General features: G+C 34.5%; 1 protein-coding gene across 6 annotated transcripts in view; it reads left to right on the top strand.

Annotated features, from left to right (window-relative positions):
* The window catches only part of DGKB (diacylglycerol kinase beta), a 643,035-nt gene that overhangs the window by 133,781 nt on the left and 483,943 nt on the right, over positions 1 to 25,311 (top strand). For 3 of the 6 annotated variants that reach the window (XM_045565377.1, XM_045565376.1, XM_045565380.1), the window contains exons 3-4: positions 1,168 to 1,188; positions 12,229 to 12,382. In XM_045565377.1, the coding sequence (XP_045421333.1) occupies positions 1,168 to 1,188; positions 12,229 to 12,382 (175 nt within the window). The remainder of the gene's footprint in view (positions 1 to 1,167; positions 1,189 to 12,228; positions 12,383 to 25,311) is intronic. The other 3 variants (XM_045565381.1, XM_045565379.1, XM_045565378.1) reach the window with 1 other exon arrangement.

Raw genomic sequence — 25,311 nt, 5'->3', positions numbered from 1 at the left:
GTAGGAATCAAAATGTTGAAAAGGACTTGAAATTCCCAAATTAATAAAATTACAGAGTTTTTAAATGCAGTAACTCATTTTAAAAAAAGTAAAATGACTTTTCCAAGATTAACCAGGTAGTTCATGACAGTAATCACAAATAAAACCTAATTTTCTAGTATCCCAGTTTAAGGCCAAGGCCTTTGCTCTTCACTTAACTGACCAGGCCATTGGATGAGAGGAAGATGCCTGGTAGGTAGGAAGAAGGTGAAGAGAAAGGCTGGGTGACATTGCTTGTGTAATGAGTGTGGCATATCCCAGTATATATAATTACTACTGACTCATGCCTGACGAGGTAAGAGAGTCTTGTTAGTTTCTACCAATCTTACATGAATCGTATAATGCTCAGGGTATGATTACTGCTAGTCTGTAGTAGAGATCCAGTCTTAGTGAGAGAGTTCACAGTGAAACATAGTTAGGTCATATAAATAATCTCCTGAGGGTAGTGGAATTTGGTAGTATGAGAACCAGTTTGGTATTGCATGCCTTTTTTTTTTCTTTTGGTCTTGGATTTCAAATTCAATTCCAAATTGTTCATTGACATCTAAGAAATGGGAAGAAAGTATAGAAATGTATAGAAAGATATGATCTTTAAGGACATAGAGAGAGACTAGTTAAGTTATGCTAATAGAAGGAAAACCTTAGGAGTAAGGAATAAGTATTCATAATCTAATATATCTTTATTCACACTGGTATATTTTCATTAATCTTCTCTGTAAGATTTTAATCATACTGCATGTGTTATTCATTATATTTATCTCATGTCAATTAGAATTGTTTGCATATTATATTCAAATATTGATCTAGTCATTGGTTCTCAAATTTTATTGTGCATCAGAGTCATCTGGGGGGCGTGTTAAAACATACATTGCTGCCTGCCTCCCTCCACCCCTTAGTTTCTGATCCAGTGCTTCTGGGGTGGGGCTCAATAATTGGCATTTCTATTAATTTCCTGGTTTATGCTGATGCCACTGTTTTGGAACCACATTTTGAGACCTATGGATCTAGGCTATGTTTTAAAATCAATCTGTAAACTTGGACTTTTTGTTAAATTATCAGAGATATGAGATAATGAGTATAAATTATCTTACATTAACACATGTATTCTTTCTTTCCTTGCATGCACAGAAACAAGACATTCTTAACCAAGTAAGACATTTTCTTTTCTATTAAAACCTGTCTTTTCTTTCTTTATTCTGATATGAACTATGAATTTCTCATCCATATCATTGAGCTATACTTCTATACCAATAAGATTCGTATATTACTAGTATGGCAAGGGTGCCTATAATACTTATAAAATTATAATTGAGTTCAGATGGGACAAAATTTTTTCAAATAAGTCAAAGTCTCAAATGGAGGAGCTGGTACCTTAATAGAATCAAAAAGTGTCACAATTGTAGACTACAGTTTTGTAGACCTTGGTATTTATTTTTTTCATTTCTCTAAGACATATAACCCTATGCTGTAATAATCTAATAAAAGTCTTAATTAATTTATTTACAATGGGGAATTTAAAAAGTATATTTAAAGTGCAATGATAAGGCTTTTTTTGTTTTGTTTTAGTTTGTCTATGGTATGTTAGAATATGTAGGAGAAACATAACTGAAAAGTTGCTGATTTTGTCCTCTTGGGAAGAAGAGTAACCAATCTGTTGCTTCAACCACTCTCCTACTAAAGTCCATTTTGTAAACAAAGTTTTAGTTCAATAGTTCAGTTGAATGCATAGAATCACAGCTTGTTTGGGGTGTTCTAAATGGATATTTTGTATCACACTAGAGGACCTATATTAATCATCTTCAGCAGGTTAGGAATATTTCTTACTAAAATGTATGCATTGTCTAAAATCACAATATTGTTTCCCTTGGACAATACTGTATACAAACTAGCTGCTTCTTCTCAATTTTTTTTTATCACTCAATGACAATAAACACTAATATCATTCCCAACATGTAAAGTACAACTGATTACATCAGAATGATTTTGGTGGACATAGATACAGGTCCCACATTCTACAATCTTCTGGATGGGGCACTGCTAAAATGGTGATTCATTGACAGTGATGACATTTATTAGGCCCCATTTCAGAAGATGGCCTTTCCTTGTTTCATGTCTGACCTTTGTGGAAACTTTTTGCTTCCCCAAATACAGACTGCATGGGTTTTATGGTACTTAGGAGGCTACCCCTTGGAGTAAATGGTTGTTTTTTTGAGTGTCTACATTTTCAGGTCTTGGTCATTGAATAGTATTTGTTGAGCACCCTTGGTCAACAAACACACCTTTCTGCATAACGTGGGTCTCCACTAGAGGCTGTCTGAAAACTCGTGTCAAAATTAGCTTTAGCTTTTTTTATGGTCAGCAAAATGGGTTTTTTCCTTCCCTTCTCTTGCCCTGTCTTTGTTCCACGTGCAGTTGTTTAGTAGGCAAGTGATTTCAGTTACAGAATAGGAAAGACAAACTGCGGGTAACCAAAGGGAAAAAATGCGAGCATGCATGTATTATTGCTCTATGCATGTTTTTTGGCTATCAGTGTTCTCCAAATATAGGATTTTCTCTGTACATGTTTTCTGTCAATAGAGATCCTTGGCCTCAGGCTGAGGTATGCTTTCATAGCTCCCTGGTGGCTTCCTTTATCTTTGCATTTGGTTCTCTGTACCGTAGCTTCTGTTAATATGTGCATCTTTACATTCAGACAGGGAGTTGCTTTTACCCCTTAATAAGAAATCTGGGGAATCAGAACCTACTTTTTATAGTGCTTCTGCCTAATGTAATATTTAAATTGTCTTCAACAAAGATAATGACACTGATATAATTATTAACAATGATATAAACACTCTTTCACTGAAAGCTGTAATTATCCTTCCAGAGACAAATTCAACTCTTCCCATTAAAGAAAGCATAAGGAAACTATAACAGAGAAAATGTGGTCTTAGGAGTCTGACTGAACTGAGTTCAAATCCTACAACTACCACATGTTAGCAGGCCTTGGGCAAGTTTTCTAGCCTCAGTTTGTTCACCTATAAAATAAAGAGTGTATCAGCTTTATTGGGTTGTTAAAAGGGTTAAATTCTAAAGTATACGTAAAATAATTAGTTCTGTGTCTATCACTTAGTAGGCATTCCGTTAATGTTTAGAGACAATGACTGTGGTCACTCTTTAGCCACCAATGTGATTTTACACAAAAGTTCTGGAGCATGACCCAAAGATGAAAGTGAGAATATCAGACATGCCGCCCCAACTAATTCTCTACCCTTAATTTTCTCAGGGCCTCGCTTTCTCATTTTAAAGTAAGTAAATGTAATGCTAATGGCTTTTTTAACTCAAAAATAATGTCCTTCCACCATGTGGTGGGAGTGGGGGACATGACATGTTATTGGCTTTCCTGCCAAGCCTGGCCACATTCCTGAGTGCTGTCCTGGCAGAATTACTGTGTCTATTGCATTTGTTTCCCCTCCCACAACTATGCAGGGCCAGGACAATTAGTTAGCAAGGAACAGAAGTAACATGTTAACCAACATTTCTGCTTCTCTTTCTTGTTATTATCAATACAATCTCACTCATGTTTCTCTTCTTATCAGACCTACCTACAATTATAAAATACAGTTACACCAATTGCATCCAATTGCTTTCTTTACAAATGAGTTTTAAAAACAAGTAAACTCATTCTCCTTAGTTTAATAATCACAGCTAACTTTAAAAACTGGTAAATACTCCATCTAGATTATTTGTCCTTAATTTTTTAATGACATTTATTAAATAATTTATATAAGATTTAAAACCAGTTTAGAGAAAAAAATAATGCTAGATTTTTCAGGTAGTCTTTTTACATTTTTCCAAGGAGTAGTAAAGCCAAAATTACCCTGCCACATCTAAATTTTATTTTTACTGTTTGTCTTTTGTTTTTGTTTGTGTGTTTTCATCATCAGGAGTAGCTGTTTTTGAGCAGAAGACCATGGAAAGATATTAGAGGAAAATAAATATAGATATTTTGGTGGAAAGACTTAGAATGTCTAAGAATTTTAAGTTTTGTTTGTAGGCAAGGGAAATCATAAATAATATTTTCAGATACATGGCCAAAAGTAATAGGTTACACTTTGAATGTCAATGAGTACAAAAAGAGTTACAGTCCCAGTTCAGAATGTGCAAGTGGGCAATTCAAGATTGAGCAAGTGAATAGATAGTTATACTATTACTTTTTATTATTATACCTTATATTGTGCATATGCCTTTTTCTGTAATGGCAGATCTATGGATACACTAGTCAATGCATCTAACACTGATAAACCAGTGGCAAATTATCTTGTACCATATGTTGTGGGCATGTACACAGAATGTATAAAAACCTCTCAAAACTCAGCAGAAAAGCAAACAAATAAACCAATTAATGATGGACAACAAATTTAAGCAAATACTTTACCAAAGAAGATATATGAATGGAAAATGCACGTTTGAAAACATGTTCAACATCATCATCCTATGTGGATATGCAAATTAAACCCATAATGGTATACAACTACACACTTATTAGAATGGCTAGTATATGCATGTATATTTGTGTATATATACATATGTATGTGTGTATTTTATATACATGTATATGAAATGTATGTGCATATATACATAAAGTGCTTGTGAGAATATAGAACAACCAAACTTTAACATATTGTTGATAAAATACACATTTTTACAACTTGGAAAATAATTTGTCACTTTCTTATAAGGTTAAAAATACACTTACTATGTTAAACAGCAATCCCACTCCTGAGTATTTACCCCAAAGAAATAAAAGCTTATGTTCACATACATAAAAAAAAAAAAAACTGGAGAATCTGTCTATAAAATTATACTTTGACTAACATAATGGACATTCACATTAGAAATATTGAAGTCTTTAGTGTTAATAAGGAGCTTTTGATATTGGACAACTTAATGAACTTTTATGAGCCTCAGTTTCTTTGTCTATAAGTAGGAATAATAATAGCATCTACGTATTGGGTTATTGTGAGGATTAAATGATAGCATATACATAATATACTGAATGCAGTTCCTAAAATTATAACATTTCATTAGTATTTCCATTATATGCAACTAACATTTTAATAAAATTTCTAACAGCATCTTTTCATTAAGGTTAGTAGAGCAGCTCACTGACTATAATGATTTAAAGGAAAAAGTGGAGACTTTGAGAAGGAGGTTGAAATAAAAACATCCACTAATGAAATATAAACATACAGAAAGACAGAAAAGTTTTTGGAACAGAAAGAAACTATTGGATTGCATCCCAAACGCACTTGTTGTCTGTGTAATAAATGCTAGATATGATATTGGGTCTGGTCCTGTAGAAGAAACAGAAATGATCAAGATGATCTTTGCTCAACAAGAGTGACAATGTAATAAATCTATTTTACAAATTGCAGACAAAATGCTTCCACTAAGAATTTCTAAGCACTAAAAATAATTAGTATAATAAATTACCTGACCCGTTTGTAAATTGTGGGTCCTTCACTCTTACATTTTATCTGAGTATTTCCTGGTTTTGTATATCTTCTCAACTTGATATTTCTCCCAATACTAACAGTGGTAGATTTGGGCCTTGATGGCTTAAAAAGAACAGAACTTATAGAGTAGTATATATTTGAAACCCTTGATCACTTTGTTGTTACTGGTTTTGTTGATATTGTTTTGTTTTAATCTGCTACAATATTAAATATACAGCCATAATCTATGATACTCTGAAATAACAGTATTCGAGATGAAGTGATAGAATATATTTCTGCTGGGAAGCTTTTTGAATTTATTCCATTTTACAAATTTTTGTCATTCCACCTGAATCAATTTTCTTCCTTGCTGACTTGCCTACAGAGAGATTTTTGAGTGGAATTTTGCCATTTTTGACATTTCATTGTTCATACCTCACGTATACAATGAGGACTTACAATGTAAAAGCCATGTTAAACACTTTGTGATGTGAAGTCATGTTGGACCGTGTAGTCTGTCAGGAAAGAGAAGTTGTACGTGTCAATCTGCCTGCGCACATGTGTGCATTAAGAGAACTCCTTTTGGACATTTTTTTAAAGATGAATATATAAGTAAGAAATAATTAAAAACTGACATTATGATATGAATTGAAATTATGTAGCAAAGGTGTTCAATATATCTTTATTGGATTTTATTTTTCAAGGAGAAGATAAAGATAGAGCATTTATGTGTGCGTTTCAGTAACACTCAAACCTGTTCTCGTGCTAACATTGAAAAATAGACAAGACAGTGTCACACCAGATTAAAATAGGTTCCAGCTGAAGTACAAAATATTTAGATACAGGCCCTTGATTACAAGACATACTGAAAATCATGGTAAAAATATTCTGTTTAAAATTTTTCTAATGCATTATTTGCCTTTTGTAATTACTGAAATACTTTGAGTAACATTGTTTATCTTTCTTGCCATTTCCCATCTTTTACTAAAAAATACATTTCTAATTTTTTCTCTACTGAGAGGATGCTAGACTTAGGTCAAAGCTAGAGTTAATGGACTGTGTGCCTCTGAAGTGGTAAAATATTTCTCATTTGCCAAAACTAATTTAAAAATTAAAATTCAAGGTTTTCACACTTTTCACTCTTTAAAGGAAGTTGCCACATTATAGCTTAAGGGGACTATCAAGGCATTCTCTGAAATTTGAAGTAATAAAAAGTCAATTGCAATACAAGATAAGCATAAGAAATGAATTATTTAAAAATATAAATTTTTCTGAAGATATTTCAAATCAAAAATATATGTTTGAAATCTCAGAAAGTTAGGTATGTTACATATTTAATATATTAATATATATTTTGGCTCAGCAGTTTTACATCAGTTTTTAATTTAACATAATTATTTAATGATATAAATTAGAAAGTAAAATTGAAAGGAAAATGGTGAAAGAAAACCCCTGGCTCATTTACATTATCACTTTGTTACCTCATTTCATCAGAGTTCTTTTGCTCAGTAGCTAACACATTAATAGCACTTTGCACATACAGGCCCTCAACCAACACTTGTTGACAGATGGCTTGTTTGTTTCTTTAGCTACTTAATCTGTAGATTAGTTACTTAATCTATAATAGCTCGATGATTTGTTTTTGTATTTTAAAGGTCATCTATTAATTCATTATGTATATAAGTTTGCTAGAAAAATGTGAAAACTGAACGTGGACTATCTTTTATCTGATACAAAGGAGTGTTATAATGGTCATATGATCCTGTTAAAATATGATTTAGATCATGTGTTTTCCTGTTAAAAATCCTCCAATGACAGTTCTGTTCACTCTATGTTGAAACCATAAATCTCTTTTGATGATCTAATATTCTGCACAATCTCCCCCAGTCCACACAGACCAAAGATTGAATCTTTGACCTTATTTCTTCCCACTCAAATCCTCCCTGGCTCCTGCTCTAGTTGCCTGCTCCTTCTCACTGGCTCCTATACAAATTCCTCTAGAACAGGGGCTACTTTACACCTCAGGGCCTTTGCACTAGCTGTCTTGTCTATCTGCAATGTTCTCTCTCCAAATACATGCAAAGCTCTCTCCTTCATCACCTTTAAATCTTTATTCAAAGAATGGCTTCTTATTTTCTGATCATCGAATTTAAAACAGCAAGCACATAGTCCCAAATATATAAATCTTTTGCTTCATTTTTTCTACAGTGCATAAGACCATCAAACATTGCACATTTAGCACATTTATTTTGCTGTTTTCTTATTCTCTTCTTTAGAAGATAAGCTTCCTCATGAAAGGATTTTTTTTTGGTTCTAGTAATATCTTTACCCCAACACCTAGAACAGAGCCTGGTACAGAGTGAGTGCTCAGTGAACATGTGCTGAATATGAGCAAATCCCCAACCTAAAACTGCCAAAAGAAATTAAAGTAATGATAGATTGATGACATTTATTTTCATTTGCTTTGAATCCACTTGAATGAATACTAGTGTTATTTCTTTAGTATTATCAGGGATTTAAAAACAAAGGATCCAGATGGTCAGATATAATAATGAAAGGCATATAGAAATGTGTTTTGAATTTGTGCCAATTTGGCAGCAACATCTGAGCAGCTCGCTCAGTCTGTATTCTTTACAAATTCTCTGTTTTCTCCCTAAATAGTTTGTGGCTGCTCCTTAAGAAAAATGAAAGAAAAAGCAGTTTTCGAAATTTTAACTTGTGTTTGTGTGCACATGCATGTGTGTGTTTGCGCTTATAGCAGCTTGATTTTTGAACACTCATTCAATTAAGTCTGACCCAGTATTTCTCATCAATGTTTTCATTGATATGCCTATAAATTATCTCATTCTATTTAAAGGTCACAATCTTCAAAAGCCTATTCTAATACTCCTACATGACAACAATAGAAAGTATGATACCTAAATTTGGAAATTTTCTTCTAAGTCATGAATTATGGAAGATGTATAGATTGAGAACATCTCATTTATCAGAAATGTCTAATAATTTGGACAACATAGAATTTGAAATGCTTTACTAACAAGAAAATAAAGGGAATGGGTTAACCAGGAGAGGCACTGAAGAACAATTCTTCAATGAATTGGATACACTGAGTTAGCTAATTTTGAGCTGTAATGAAGTCTGGGTTTTACAACCTTGTAAGCTGTGTGTAACGCCAGAAAATGTAACAGAAAGGAGTTTTACTTTTAAAAACATGGTGAAAAAGCTCAAGAAAGAAGTTTACATTGTCAGTTAAATTTCAGCAGTGACTAATATATCTTGTAGAAATAATTTAAAACAGAGGAATTTTTTTCTTTTATTTATATATCTGCAATAGGCTTTTACTTTTAAAGTAAGATATCTTTTTAAATTGTTGCTTTATGAAAGCAGTAATTTATTTGCCAATGCTGCACACACACACAACAATTATAACAAAGTATCTAAGACATACAAAACCTGAACTTTTGATTGGGAAAGATGCAGATAACTTTATAGTTTTCTGGACCAATAAAAAGGCAAATTAATATAATAATAAAAAATCCATCTAAGCTCAAGCTAGTGCTTCCTTTTACTTATTTCTTTTATTTTATTATTGTATTTCTTTTACACACTATGTGCCCAAGGATACGTTAAGTGCTTTATACATCAAGTTTTATTACATTTAGACAACAACCCTGAACGATTGATCTCATACATCACTTTACATGGAGGAAATTAAAGCCTAGAGCTGTCAGAAAATAAAACTAAGCTAAGTTTTGCTTGCTGAGCATGTGAGTGCTATACCTGAGAACGTTCAGAAAGCCTTCCAGAAAGCTGGAAAAAGAAGGACTGAGGAGGAATATATTGCTTATTAGGAGGGATGCTAGACATTTGAGTTCATTTTTCCTTTGGCCATTTTTCTGTTTTTCACTATTAAGTCACAGGCACCTATTTCAATAAGGTTCTGTGGGGGTTGTGTAAGGCTCTGTAAAGAGCACATTTGGGATTTGACATTCTTTTCTTTAAAGCAGCAGGTAATTTGCCCCATATCACTCAGGTGGCAAGTAGAGGTACTGGAATTTGAAAGAAAGGATTTTATTTTGAACTCCCTGTTTTTGTTTTTGTTTATTGGTGGTTTTGGTTTTCTTATGTTACCAAGTTAAGATCTGGGCTAGAAATAGCTGTTTTAAAATATTCCTAAAGGAAACCCAGGGAAAACTTTCAGCAATTTCTAGTCCTTTGCTCCTTTTAGAAGTTCACTTTTTATACCAGCTTCCTAAACAAAAATAATAAATGCAAATGAAAACACATAACATGATATGCTTTGAGGCTTATTTTTCAAATATTATTGGGAATGCTGAACATTTGAAATGATGATTCTTTAAACAAATATTGTTTATATTTGTTTAATTGCTTACAGTGCTTACTATGTGCCAGATAGCATTCTGGTGCTTCAAAAATTGTAAATCATTTAATCCTCCCAGCACAGCAAGAGGTAGTTACTGTTACTGACATTTTATAGATGAAGACATCAAGGTATCTAGAGTTTAAATAAATTGTCCGCAGTCACACAGGTACTGTTGGATCCAAGAGTTGATCCAGGTAGTCTGATGTCCAAGACCATTCTCCTTGTCATCTGTCATGTTGTTAAACAAAATGCTGATTAAAAAGACTTGGGACACAGGAAGAAGTGCTACCATAAATAGCCTTGCTTCTAACCATGATGCCGATGAAGATTTTCATCCTTACAAACTTCCTGTAACTTTGCAATCAAATCAACTCTAGTTCCTAATGGGCCTTCATACACGTAGGGATTATCTATCACTGTTGGTCACTCATCCAAGTGAGTGTGAATTACTCCTTTTTAATAGATCATCTATAAGGAACCCTATTAGTAAAAGTAGGTGTTCTTGCTCAAGGAAACATTATTCGGATATAATTGCCTAACTACTGTCCTTATTTTCATATTTTGAAACGTTGGCTGCATTCATTGTGGCAAATTGTTTTTGGAAGTACTTCTCCCACCTGGGGCTATTCTTTATATTTTTATATTACTCACAGTTTTTAGTTATGTAGTGCATTTTACTAGTAGAATTGGCAATATTCTGTGGTGGTGATGGTGATTTATTAAATGTGGAAGAAAATGAAGTCTTTTTATTGCCACCAATGTAAATGTCTGAAGGGCTTTTGTGAGCATGAATAAGCAAAACAAAACTAAACTAAACCAAAAAAGTTAGATTAGGGTATAGGCAGAGTCTTGGAACTATTAATAAATGAAGAAAAGTTTTTTGTTTTTGTTTTTATTGCTTGAGATTATATTAGGTATAAAAGCAAACATAGTACATGTACTTAATTGGCACATCACCTAATCCATAAAAATTTACTTTCTCTAATGCTATTCCTGAATGTCATATTCCATTTTAGGCTTATCCCAAAAAGCACAATGATAAATTGGTCATTCTCCACCACATTGCCCCAATATTGTTATAAAGAAAAAGCAGACTTTTTCTATTCCAAAATAACAGTTTAGGGAACTAATTTTATTCTCACCTGCCAGGAATTTGAATAAAATTAAGAGCATCAGTCTGCCAAATTTCATTTTTGTTCTATTTTTAGTTTCCTCTCAGTACACTGAACTGGGCAAGAAAAAATTGCCTTTCAAGGGTTCTCTATGACGCCTGTCCTCCCTTGCCCTCTCTTGATCTGCACAGATGTGGCTTTATTCCAGCTTCTTCTCTGTAGGTCTTCTAGTCCTTTCAAATGCCCTCCAGGATAGGACCCAAGAGTTCCACCGCCTTCTCTTCTACGTGGTCTACATCCGTTTCCCAGAAAACACTCATGAATAGTTGCTTCTGCAAACACAGGGAGTTTTGGCCAAATTCAAACCAGTACCATTTACTTGCCTTTGTCCCCAAAGTACCCACACACTTGTCCTCAATTTTGCAGGCAAGAGTCCAGTCCTGGCCCACTGCCCGCATCTGCTGGGAGAAACCAAGCACTTCACGTGGCTCCCGCGAAACACTGTCATTTAGTTTGAGGTTAGAAGGTGTCTTCCATCGCCATTCTCCCTAGTGGGTGAGGCGGCCCTCAACGCCAGAACAATTCTCTCCAGATAAATGTCTAATCGTTTGTAGTTCTGCAATGAATACGAAAGTATAAGATTCTTAAAACATGTTTCTTTGGAAAGTTTGCATATGAAGTTTTGAAATGTTATATCAAGGGTTTAGTTGAAAAGTTGATGTTAACCTCTTTTTACAATTGTCACAACAGTAATCACCATTAATGACAAGCAAAGGAGATGGAAAATTCCTTTCTCTCTGGGTGCCTGCTGTATGGATCTATATGATTCTGTACTGGCTTTTTCACATTAGTCACCTGGTTTCATCATCACAACAATTTTGTGGGAACCAGGAATAATATTCCCAATGTACAGAGGAGGAAACTAAGTTTCAAAGAGTAAATTCTTTACGATCACATGGACACTGTGGAAATAGAAATATCTATATGGAAAGTTCCTGCTCTTCCTGCCACACCACCACAGATAAGACATACATCCCATCGCCCGTGTTAGCCTGGGGACTGCCTAACCTATTTCTCAAATAGCTACTGTCTTTTTGTAAACTTGGATATAAAAAATTATTTGAAGACATCTCTACTACTAATGATTTTGAACATAGCGTAACATCTTAACATTTGGCTAGATCTTAAAATACATGTTTTAAATTTTCTTTTTCAGACGATAGATTTTGAAGGTTTCAAACTATTCATGAAGACATTCCTGGAAGCAGAGCTTCCTGATGATTTCACTGCACACCTTTTCATGTCATTTAGCAACAAGTTTCCTCATTCTAGTCCAATGGTAAAAAGTAAGCCTGCTCTCCTTTCTGGTGGTAAGTTTATTTACTTAAAAATTTATAACAGTAAAAATTTCAAAGGCTAATTGAGTATAAAATTCTTATAAAACAGAAATGATGATTTTCTTAAAAATTGTCTCTGTTGCAGGATTTATACTTTCACACTAAGATTGTGTAAATCATTTTAAATATCTCCAGTATAATAATAGCTAAACGTTAGAGAAAATACAATTTACCATTATCTCTCCCTTGTCTTGGAATTCTATATTTAGGTAATAATTTTTAAGAGATATTCCCATCAAATTTAGATAACTACTATTTTTAAATAGCTAGATAAATATAGACAGCTGTATATTTGTAAATGTATCACAAAGCAGTTATATCAAGAAATTACAATATTAATATCTGTTGTGTTTATTACCAATATACTTTTACATTTTTAGATTTGTGAGCACAGAACAGAGTTTTTATTTTTCTCTTAGAGACCTTAAATTTTTGTCACCATAAAGATGATTGGTTCTCTCATTATGGGTAGCTTCTTCAGAGATGTATAAATACATTAATACCTGTTGTAGCAAGCTCCTTCCAGTCAGGAGAAAAATAATTTCACTACACTTCACAAGAGAATATCAAATAGGAAATTGGTTAAATTGGTGTTGGAGGATTGAAAAAGCAAAAAGAGAACACTGAGATAATGTAGACAGAACCATAGGAAGCATGTGCTGCCCCTAGGTTGGAGTAATCAAACCTCAGAAGCCTGGAGGACGGACCTCTTGGAGCTGGGACGGGGTTCTGAGGCGAGGGCCTTGCCTAGCAGCTCTAGCCTCGGGCTTCTGGCTGGCTTCTTCTCTGGCTTTGGTAGCTCCAGGATTCAAGGAAGGGCCTACAGCCCTGGAACTCAGACTTCTGATGAGGGAGCATCACCGTGGCCTGTGCCAGATCCTGTCAGGGGGACCTTATTGTACCTTTGTTGGCTTAGAAACAAGCTGGAGATTAAGCTTATTGCTACTGGAACCACGTGCTAAGGGCTGAAATGCTGGAGGGTATTAACAGAAGAGCAGGCTGCCTAACAGAACCAGCCTCTCCTCTTTCTCCTGTCTTCTCTTCTTTCCCTCTCACGCCCCCTGTGGACCCAACAGGAATCTGCAGACAATGGAGAATGTAGTCTACAGCATTTCTCATTCTTTGACCTCTTTTGAACTCTTAGAAATTACTGAGGACCTGAAAGCGCTTTTGTTTATGTAGGTGATACATATTGATATTTACCATATTAAAGGTGAGACGGTATAAAAATAACAACAATCAACCAATTACATGTTAACCAAAATAACCTATTTTTATGAAAAAAAAAACTATTTTCAAAAAAATTAGCTAGAAGGGTGGCATTGTTTTACAGCATTACAAATGTCTTTCATGCCTGGCTTGATGGAAGCAAGCCGGGTAATCATACCTGCTTCTGTGTTTCTGTTGCTATAGCATGTCACAGGGCCTCTTGAAAACTTTGCTGTACACTTAGAATAAGAGTAAGAAAGGAAATAATATCTTTTTAATACTATCATTATAAAAATAATTTTGACCTTACAAAGCCCTTGCAAGGAGCTCAGGCATCCCAGGAGAGGCACTGGTCTAGAAAGTCCCAGCCCTAATATCACAAAGCAGAATATAGAAGTGTTGGTAAAGGGATGAGAAGTTTAATAACCAACATTCTGATGAATAAAAATTTAAAAACATATAATTAAGAGACAGGTGGTTGAGCCAAAAACAAAACTTAGACAATCTGATGAAGAGTCCACAATATCAAGCCTTATTTAAATAGCCACAGAATTGAACGTTGCTCCCTCTTCTGTTAATGTTGTAACATATTTTTCCTAGAGCAATTGCATGCTGGTACAAGCTTTTTTAAAACAAGTGTACAAGTGTACACTTTCCACATGATTACCCTCCAAGATATATGATGACTAATATGTTTATCATCATTTTTCTCTTCTTATAAATACTTTTAATTCCTTACATAATTCCCTTTCTATCATGGATTGAGAAGCCTCACCAGACTCACTGCTTTTCCCTGAATGAATTTGAGTTCATCTGTCCTTAAAGTGGGGTATCAGGACTTAAAAGCATTTTGGGGTGAACATTTCAAAATGAGGCAATTCCTTACTTTGATCTAGAAATTGAGACTTCCCTGTTCTTCACTTCATGCTATAAATGTATTGCACATACCTTAGATTGAATAAAAGAACAAAGTTGTCCTTTATTTAATTTTACATGAAGTAATGCCATCCTTGGCTTTTGAGAAACAAGAGGGAACATTTTTTGATAATGTTGTCTGTCTAAATAACTGTATCAGACATGGAAGAAAGAGACCAATTCTAATAACTTAGGTAGCTTTGTAAGGAAATTAAATCCCAAACTTCCTTTTCTTCTAATAGCATATGTTGTGTACTAAATAGATGTTACAATTACTAGGAGTAAAAATCAAATCAGATTTCAAAATGGGAAAAAAAGAAGGAAGAACGGATTGTACTTCATTTGGGACAATCGCACAGAGCTACTTGAAAGAAATATGGGCTGTGCAACCCTCCTGCAGCAATAATAAATTAAACTCTGATTCCTTTTCAAAGCTTGGACTCCACATTTTAGAAATAAGTGCATAGTGTCCTTTCCAGAACTATTTCTAACCCTACATTCATTTCAGACCTACCTTTGTGAGTTTTTTTTTTCCCCACTGAGGAAGGAGGAACAATAGACAACAATAAAATTTTTAAGGGCTGAGGTAGCCTTGACTCAGAACTAAAAAATATCTTTCTACTTTTAGAAACTCCCTTTGCAATAATCTGTTATCTAATGTATAATAAAATGTATTTGTGGTTGAAAAATCACAAATTACTTTTGAACAGAGAGGTGCTATAATCTTCATTTATTCCCTGTTAGAGTTCACCATATTTTATTACCATAATACCAGCAGAAGTACGATAGCTATTCTTTACTCCATACACCAGCTGAAAAATAAGGGCTTCCTGATGAAAAGCAAAACTAAAAAGGACAAAATCTTATTCTCATTAATGATTGATAGTCAAATATAGGAGAAATGGTAACAGTAAAATATTTAGCTTACGTGGAATAAAAATTAAAAAAAATAACAATATGTAGGTATAAATGTTGTGTGTGATTGAATGTGTGCATGTGTATAGCTGGCTTTTGTTTAATTTGCAATATCTAATGATCCATCTGATATTTCATGAAATGTATGACTTATTTTTGTGAAATACTTTGTTTCAATATTAAATAGTGCCTCTTATTTAAAATAAGGTTACCTGTATTGTTCCTATATTGGACTTTTGATTTTTGAATATATCCTGAAAGCAATTATTTTTCAGCTTTCTCATACTTCTCCTGCCTCATTGTAAATGCCAGGTCTCTCTAGTCTCTCACCTCTGCCAGTTCAATGACCACCTTCTCATCCTACCTTCATCCCTTTATAGTTCATCTCTTGAACTACTCTCTGTAAAGACTTTTTCACACAGTTGGAACCTTTGTATTTCTGCAATTGTCTTACAAACCCTCAACTATGAATCAATATTACAATCTCATTTTTTAGTTTCTACAACTTGAACACGGAGCATAACCAGAGAGAAATTGCATAAATATGCAGATTTCTGCCATTACAAATTTCTAGTACCCACTATTTACATGACTTTAATGCTTCTTCAGCTTTGTAAAAACTATTTATTATTGACACTTTCCCCTAGGTCAATTATGTTAAACTTTAAAAATCTCATCTTTTAAGTGTATTCAAATATTTCCTTTCAGTCTCAACACATGACATTTTTTTCACATGATATAAAAAATAGGCACTGTCAGACATAAAATGCCTCAATTACTCCCCACACAACCCAGAATTAATTCTTCAGCACAAAAAGAATATTTATTTACTATATTCCAGCTGCAGGTTTTCATCTGGATGTCCCACAAGATAGCAAACCGTGTCTGAAAGTTAACTCTCTTCTCTCTTGGTGAATGGCATTCAAGAATCTATCCATTTCCCAATAATAAAATATTAGACTCTTCTTATCCACCACTGCCTCACGCCTCATATTTAGTTAATCACAACATGCCCTCTGTTACTCATCACAACCACTTCTTCCCAAACATTCTGCCAGTGTCATGGTTTGATTCATAATTGTGTCAGAGACTAGCAGTTAGCATGGCTCCTGGCTGGGCCCTGGCTTCCCAGCTCCAAAATGTTCTTTTAAACAGAAACCTCAAATAAGACTCCTGGGTTTCTGAGTTTAGCCATTCACTATCAACTAATGTAGGTTCTTTTTGCTTTTTCAAGCAAACTTAAGTTCGTGATACATAAAACTGATTAAAGCTGAGTTGCTTTGATGAAGAAAGTGAGTGTGGGAGAGAGATGATTACGTGGAGTCCTGCTCAGCTCCACCTTTTGAGACACCCCCTCCTGAAGTGACCTTAATGGGACTCCAGGGACTGAGCAATACAGATAAGAAGATGGTGAAGTCTGAGTTCCACAGCCTGAAGCACAATCCCTTGAAGGTTATAGATCTGCCTGCAGCCCTATTCTCACTGTCTCTCTGCCCCATGCACGTCAGACCCTTTTCATATCCAATTATTTGCTATGACTTAAACCTGCTCTGCTTTCTCAGGACTCTGTGCTTTCTTGTATGATGTTTCCTCTGCCCTTATCTCCACAGAGAAACCCAACTCCTTACAGCCTCGGCTAAAGCTTCACTGTAATTAAAAAGCACATGCTGTGTTCCACCCTAGGAATTCAATGATGAATAAGATGGCATACCTAGAGCGTGCCATTGGGAAGCAATGCTGGCATGCTTGTAAAAGACACACCATCTGCCTTTTGTGGCATTGCTGTCCCTTCCTCACCCCCACCTATGTCAGCATCACATAGACCGGCACTCTGGGAATTAACTGCCTTCAGCTAAATTATCTTTCTTTTTGTATAGGACAGCAATTAATAGCAATTGTTAGTAGCTGTTAGTTTCTCAAACAAAATAGAAATTAAAAGAGAATGTAATATAATTCAGACACTCATTTATTCCTATTGGGCTCTACAATGTCCAAAATGTTGAATTTATAATAGAAAATGTCTTGTATTAGCTGCAGGTCAGTGTAAGTTTTTGTTGTTTCTTATTAGTTGTTTTATAAGACAGAAAGAGAAGTTTTTCCAAGCACCCTTTAAATCATGTATTAATAGTTAATTGGTCAGTTGTGCCATTTAGTTATTCATTTTATTCATTCATTAATTCATACATCCAATCATCCAATTATTTAAACACATTAAATGCCAGGAATACCTCGGGAAAACAGAGGATCCTTTAAAGTCAAGCAGGAAGGCAGACAATTGTGTGATCAATTATATTATAATAAAATAAATGTTGTGATCCACTTGTGAGCTGACTAGGTAGACAGCACACTGAAATGCTTACAGGTGCCCACGTAAGACTGGAGGAATTGGGCGGTGGGATGTACCATTTCAGGAGTCATCCAGGGTAAGTTAGAGTTATCCAGGGAAATGGGGCAGGTACTGGTGGGAAAGGAGATCCAAGAAGAGAAAGCAACATGTGTATTTTTATTCAAATATACAAAACATGTCCTATCCAAGGGGAGTGTATGAACTGTAAGACATTCAGTATTCATTCATTCAAAATTGACCACTTACAGTGTGTCACTTAATATTCAAGCTGCTGGGGGATACATCAGTGAGCAAAATAAAACCCGTCTCCAACTGTCATTTACATTCTAGTGGGGAGAGACAGACAATTAAATGTGTGTAGCATGTCCAGTGGTAACCGGTACTGTTGGCAAGAGTGAATATGAAAAGAGGACGGAAAGTGCAGGTTGAGGCTGAGGATGACCGGGAGCCTGGGCTTCTCATGACTCACTTAAACTGGGATAAAGAGTATAACAAGGTCATTCCTGTGAGTCCCAGAGCAGATGGTGGCCATGACCTTATAAGTATTGGTCATGGCTTGGAGGTGGGCTGATGGGAGAAGGCATGATAGGATCCAAATCCCGAGGATCTTACAAGGTTGGAGGAAAGTAACCTTATTAGGAGGGCTGCCAGGTCTGGGTTTCCGCCTTGACTCTGGTTGGGCTGGTGCAGACGCAGTGACTGAACAGCATGAAAAGAGTCGAGAGAGGTAGCCAAGGCCACATGGGGATGAGTTTTGTCTGATTTATGAATTTTATGCAGAAGAAATTGGAAAGCCATTACAAGATTTTGAGCCAGCAAATAATCACACTGCCATTGATGTGGAAGCTATGATGAAGGAAGATGAGGCTGAAGGTATAAAAGGGTCTAGAAGATATTTTAAGGTTAAGAGTAATAACAACTATCTCTGAAACAATTAAGGAAGCTTATCTTTGGTCACTAACCCTCCTCTTGCTTATTCCATGGGGCAGTGGTTATTTCATCTGTGCTGTAAAGCTACAGATCAATAAGCTGTAATGTCAGTCCTAGGATTTGGCTCATTTTATGTTTTCTGTGCAACTAATGAGTCCCACCACAAGCGCTTATTTTTGGTAGAAAAGGAGAAACAATTCCTTTTTGCCTTTAATGAAGTTAATCAATTAAGAACAGAAAATTGTACAATGAAAATTAGGTACTCGAACCTTTGCACAAATGTTCTTTTGCCAAATGACTTTACTGAATGTTCTTGCCAGAAGACATACTTCATTAATTGTGCTGAGAAGAAACTATTATTCTTACCAGGACTGTCTTGAGGATATTAAAAATACATGTATATGTGTGTTTATATGTATTTTTTTTTAATGTGTGGTAGCATAATAGCTCTTTTGTGTGTATTCAGCTACTTCAGTGTCCACAATGCCAACAAAGGTGGATAGGATCTCAGAAAACACAAACTGAACAGACTATAAGGCTCATATGACTATGAGATAGGGAGATTCCTGGTATATAGTGGGCATTTAAAATATACTGGTATATTTATTAATTTTGATATATTTAGTATTGATGTAATAAGTTTATATACTTGAATATAAATGCTCTAGAAACAAAGATGAAAAAATTTTATTCATTAACCAATTGACATGTATTTATATTAACCATTACATTTCTTTTCTCTCTCTCTTTTTTTTTTTTTGAGGCAGGGTCTTACTCTGTCGCTCAGGCTAGAGTACAGTGGCATGATCATAGCTCACTGCAATCTCAAACTCCTGGGTTTAAGCGATCCTACTGCCTCAGTCCCCTGAGTAGCTGGGACTACAGGCCCACACCACCACACCCAGCTAATTTTTCTAATTTTGTTGAGACATGGTCTTGCTTTTGCTTAGGCTGGTCTTGAACTCCTGGCCTCAGGTGATCCTCCTGCCTCCCAAAGTACTAGGATTACAGGATGTGAGCCACTGTACCTGGTCCATTACATTTCTTATACCTCGATGGTACCAAATTCATACTTATAATTATTATTATTAATAGTAGTAGTAGTAATTCACAAATTATTTTATTCCAATAAATATTTATCCCTTAATCCCTTCCCTGCAACCAGACAAAACTTATAACTTCGGGGTCTGGTTTGTGATAAAATTGTTATCAGTAAATAAAGAGTTCTTCCCAAGTCTCTCCTTTAATTATTAAATGGTTTTGAATATATTGGACTTGCTTATACATATTTCTTTATTCTTCCACCTGAATAGTCTAAGTAATATTTGGTTTTCAAATGCTTTACCTTTACTTCATTATTAGATTTATATACCCAGAATAAAGAGATTTTTGTATTTCCAGTTATATCTTAATAATTGCACATTAAATGATAGTATTGTCTTAAGATTTTTGCTCTGTTATGTTCAAGATTATTTATTTATAGTTTGTAATATTCTAGTAAAAGCAAATAAGAGATTTAGTACCTTGCCGAGGCCCAAATCAATCATAACATTTCATTTGAGATATGCTGTAAAACTGCCTAGTAGTGGCTAGAAAATATGCAATGATGTTGAACACTTGCTTTGATCCCCTAGAGAATGAAAGCTCTATAGTAATGGGATTTTTTTGTCTGGATTATTCAGTGTTCTATCCTCAGTGCCTGGGATCTGGTTTTACATGACTAATATTAAAGGCCCTGGGTATTTATTTAGGTTTATGTTTATAAAGGAAATGCTAATCATATATCTATTAAAAACACAGATAAGCCATAAGAAAAATCATTCATAATCCATTTTCCTATAAGCAATTATTGGTAAAGATTTGGTAAATATGTGATATATATGTGTATGTTTACATGTGCAAACACATAGACACAATCACTCACAAACCTGTATTAATATAATGGGTGGCTTAAGACATGGGCCAAATGGAAAATGAAAGTTTAAAGTTCTCAGCCATGGCTAGGATTTCTAATTTCCTTCTACAGGTTTATGAACTAATCAATGTTTTTTGAGTTTTGAAAATCAAACTCTTAAAATGAAGGTTATTTATTGAGAGCCAAGAGACAGATTCCTCTAATATTTTTTCCTCTCTCTAGCCTCATGAAATTCTGCTTAAGGTATAAAACTCCAATTCAGCTGCCTATTGAATTGTGTTTGTACTATTTGTCTTTACCTCTGTTTTCTTAAATGTAAAAACAGGAATAAGTGTATCTATCTATCTTACTAGTTATGAGACTGAGAAAGCATAATGCATATAAAACACTTAAAATAGTATTGGGTACCTTATAAATGCTCAATAAATTTCTGTTGTTACTATTATTCATTAAACAGACTATTTTCCAGTGTTTTAGTCTGCATACATGGCATAAGGGCAAATCTAACTTAGTTTTTTTTTTACTCGCTAAGATGTTACACATTCTGAAAAATAGAGTTAAATTGAAGGATATCATTGGAATTTCTTTTCAATGTGGCAAATATGGCCAATTTGGCATGGTGGCCTCTTTTAATATGTGGTGGTTTAATTCTTTTTGTCCCATACTTAGACGTATTCAAGTGACTGAAAGTTATTTAACCAACTTTGAATTATCTACCTGCAGACAATATGTAGCCCACATGGTCCAATGTAGTGGCCACTAGCTACCCATAGCTATTTAGATTTAAATTCATTAAAAATTAAATAAAACATAATTTCAGTTCTCTGGTTACCAGCCATGTTTCATGTGGTAAATAGCCGTATATGATTAATGCTATTGTATTGAAAGGTGCATATATAGAACATTTTCGTCATTGCAGAAAGTTTATTGGATAGCACTGGTGTAGACAGAACTTGTTTTTACTGCTTTTGAAAAAAGCCCAAAGTTTGGAATTGGATGACCCATCTTCCACTGTTTACTCCCCTGACTGACTGCTATGTGACCGTGAGCAGTTTACTCACTGACTTTCTACTTTTTCATCTCTAAAATAGAATTATAGGGTCATATGAGACTGCTGTACAAAAGTTTTGTTTGTACACAGCCACAGGAGTTATTGTTATTATCATTATTATCATTATTTTTAGAGACAGACTCTCACTCTGTCACCCAGGCTGGAGTGCAATGACACGATCATATCTCACTGCAACCTCAATCTCCTGGGCTCAAGCAACCCTCCTGCCTCAGCCTCCTAAGTAGCTGGGGCTACAGACACATGCCATCATGCCCTGCTAATTTTTTTAATTTTTTATAGAGACAGGGACTTGCTATGTTCCCCAGGCTTATCGCCAACTCCTGCCCTCAAGTGTCCCTCCTGCCTTGGGCTCCCAGAATGCTAGGATTACAGGTGTGAGCCACTATCCCCTGCCCAGAGATGTTACTATTATCATTCCTTCACAGAGGTGGCTCTGCTCCTAGAACATTACCCCCAAAGACCTGCGCTTCCAATCCTTGTTCTCATAATCACTTGTTTGGGGTTTTTTGGCAATGTCCAAGCAGATAAAAATCAGAGTATATTCTCAGGGGGATTTTCTCAACCCCAGTCTCATGTCAGGGACTATATCCCACTGTCTTTTCTCACTTTAGGAGGAATCACTATCTATTTTACATTCATTATTGACTTATAATGCAATCTACCTCATTTTGCTGCCAGTTTGTATATGCATAAAGAAGAAAAATAATTATAATACTATCTCAAGACAAGCATATTTGCAAGGTTAAGTGTAAAACTCATAAGATGTGTAATAATACTAACAAATTTTTTTACTCTTGATTTTCTATGCCTGTTAGTATGGATATTGGATGTATAATTATACTGTGTGATAAATAAGTCTGATACATTTCTGTAAATTGAACCAGTTTTTAAAAAAGTTAAATTGCCAGATTGTTTTATCATCTTATAAGTATAGAAAATGTAATTTGTGCTATTAGTTTTGAATATTTCAGTTAAAAAACCAATAGAGATAATGTTACCATTTTCATTATCTGAAATGCAAGTGTTTAAAAATAAAACAAACGGGAGCAGAAGCACTAATTTAACATGTACTCAAAAATTGTTTGCTAATAATTGAACTTGGAGACTGGAATTAAAAATACCTATTAGAACAAAACTTTTTAGGTTATTGTTTCAGGAAATAGAGTATCTAGATTTTAGTACAATGAAAATCATGTGCTTAAAGAATATAATAATAGTAGATAATATTCAAGTTGACTAATGCTAACTATTTTTATAATTAAAACTTTGAAGAAAAGAATGCTTATAAATATGTGTGTATATGTGTATATATATCTATATATATCCTGAAATAATCTTAGAGAAAAATGCTTTCTAAATAAATTAATAATAAATAGTTTTATTACTAATACTACTAATATTCTTTACAATGCTTATTTTTCACTTTATATTGTACTTTGTTGTACATTGTAATATACATGTATACATATATAGATATATATGTGTGTGTATACATTTGCTTTACTTTTGTGGTGAAATATTTACAGTAGCATATCATTGGGTAAGTCAGAGAACCTGCAAATTAGGTGTTAATCAATCACATGATCTTCAGAGCTAAATATTGGCCACTTGAGGAAAAAGAAACCACCTTTTGTTTTGCCTAGCCTCATATTCCCTTTTCAGTTCTAAAGAGAGAATTTCACTGATGACTAGGTGCATGAAATTGGCCTTTGTTAAAAGAAAATAGAATTTTGAGCCTCTTCCCAAGAGGCTATTGCTGCTAAAGAGTAATATAGGATTCCACTTAACCATCTCGTTGAGGAGCTGTGGTCCAGAAACCAGGCTGCAAGTTCTTGTTTGCCATCTGTGTTGCCTCCTGAGCTTCTCAATAACCATTAGTGCAACTATATAAAAGGAAAAGGACTTTTTCTTCAGGGCAATGAACCATAGCAGAGAGGAATACGTAATGGGAAAAACCTCCAGCCAGATTTAGGAAAAAGAAACAAAGTCTAAGGGATAGAAGATAGAATAGAGTGTAAAAATAACCTCTATGAAGATGACTGAGGCCCAGGGCCTGCTTTCAGAAAACTAAATGAAACTATGAAGAAACATTTTCACCACATAAGAAAACGTGGGCTGATCTTGGTAAGAGGGTAGGAGTAGGAACCAACCTGTGGACATTTTCATCAAACATCTCAAAATTTAATAAGGTTCGTGAATGGATAAATAAACTGTAGGACATTCAGACAATGGAATGTTTTTCAGTGCTAAAAAGAAGTGAGCTATCAAGCCGTACAAAGACAACATGGAAGAATCTTAAATGCAATCTGAAAAGGTTACAGGTGTATGATTTTAGCTGTATGACATTGTGAAAAAGGCAAAACTAGAGAGAGAATGAAAAGCTCAGAGGTTGTCAGAGATTGAGGAGGTTGAATAAGCAGAGCAGAGGATTTTTAGGGAGTAAAACTGCTCTATACAGTACCATAATGGTGGATGTACGTCATTATACATTTGTCCAAACTTATAGAATGTACAACACAAAGAATAAGCCCTAAGTAGACTATGGAGTTTGGATGACAATGATGTCAAATGTCCAAAACATGTCAAAATCTGTCAATGTAGGTTCGTCGTCAGTTGTAACGTATCACTCTGGTGGGGGATGTTGACAATGGGGAAGAATATGTGTGGGGCTGACAACTATAAACAGAAGTAGAATTAATGTGAAACACAGAGATATATTTGAAGTAAGACTTCAGTAAAGAAAATGAAGGAAGGGTATGACGTAGTGTTTTTCAAATCCTTATACTTTCCTCTCAATTTGCTATGAACCTACAACTTCTCTAAAGAAGTAAAGTCTTAAAAAAAATTAAGTCCAGTTCTATAATTTTTTTATCAAGTAATTGTGAAAAAAAGGACTTTGACATTTTATCTCTTTGATGCACTCTATAAATCATTTCAAAAACTATATATTTTACCTCTCAAATTTTGCTGCAATTGGAGGTGAGGAAGAGTGGATCAGTCCTTCAACATATAGATTGGATATATGCCAATATTTCTTTTTCAAAAGCTTTATGTTCTTTTAAATGTAAAACTTTGACATAATTAAATGCATGATTCAACATTCAGTTATTAATATGTCATGAGCAGAAAATGGAAAATATTTACTCACTTTTTAAAACAAAAAGAATTTTAGTACAGTAATACATTCTTTCAAAAATGGAGGCTATACATAAATTTATACATAAATATGTTCATGCTTAATTTATATATTACATACAGGAAAGGCAAACAGAAAATTATGTGGTCCTTACATTCTCCAGTTGTTTGTATTCAGTATAATGAAAACTGATAATTAAATACCATGGGCCTTAGTTTTGTAAGTACAAACAAATTATCATACCATGTTCTAAATAAGTGCAAATGTATAATATGTTTAGCTTTCTTTCAAATAAATGTCACAGCATGCTCTTTACTTTCTTTTTTGTTTTGTTCTGAGTTTTTGTATAAAAAAGTTAAATCAAGCTGATTAGATTGTTTCAGTACCACAGGGGGAGGGCTGGGAAGAGAGGATTAGCTCATCAGGCAGGATGAGTTAGGTCAGAGCTAATCCAACCATAACT

Source organism: Lemur catta, chromosome 11 (genome assembly GCF_020740605.2).
Source record: "Lemur catta isolate mLemCat1 chromosome 11, mLemCat1.pri, whole genome shotgun sequence".
NCBI classification, from domain to species: domain Eukaryota; kingdom Metazoa; phylum Chordata; class Mammalia; order Primates; family Lemuridae; genus Lemur; species Lemur catta.
The sequence above is the reverse complement of the archived record's forward strand: the minus strand, read 5'-3'. Positions and strand labels throughout refer to the sequence as shown.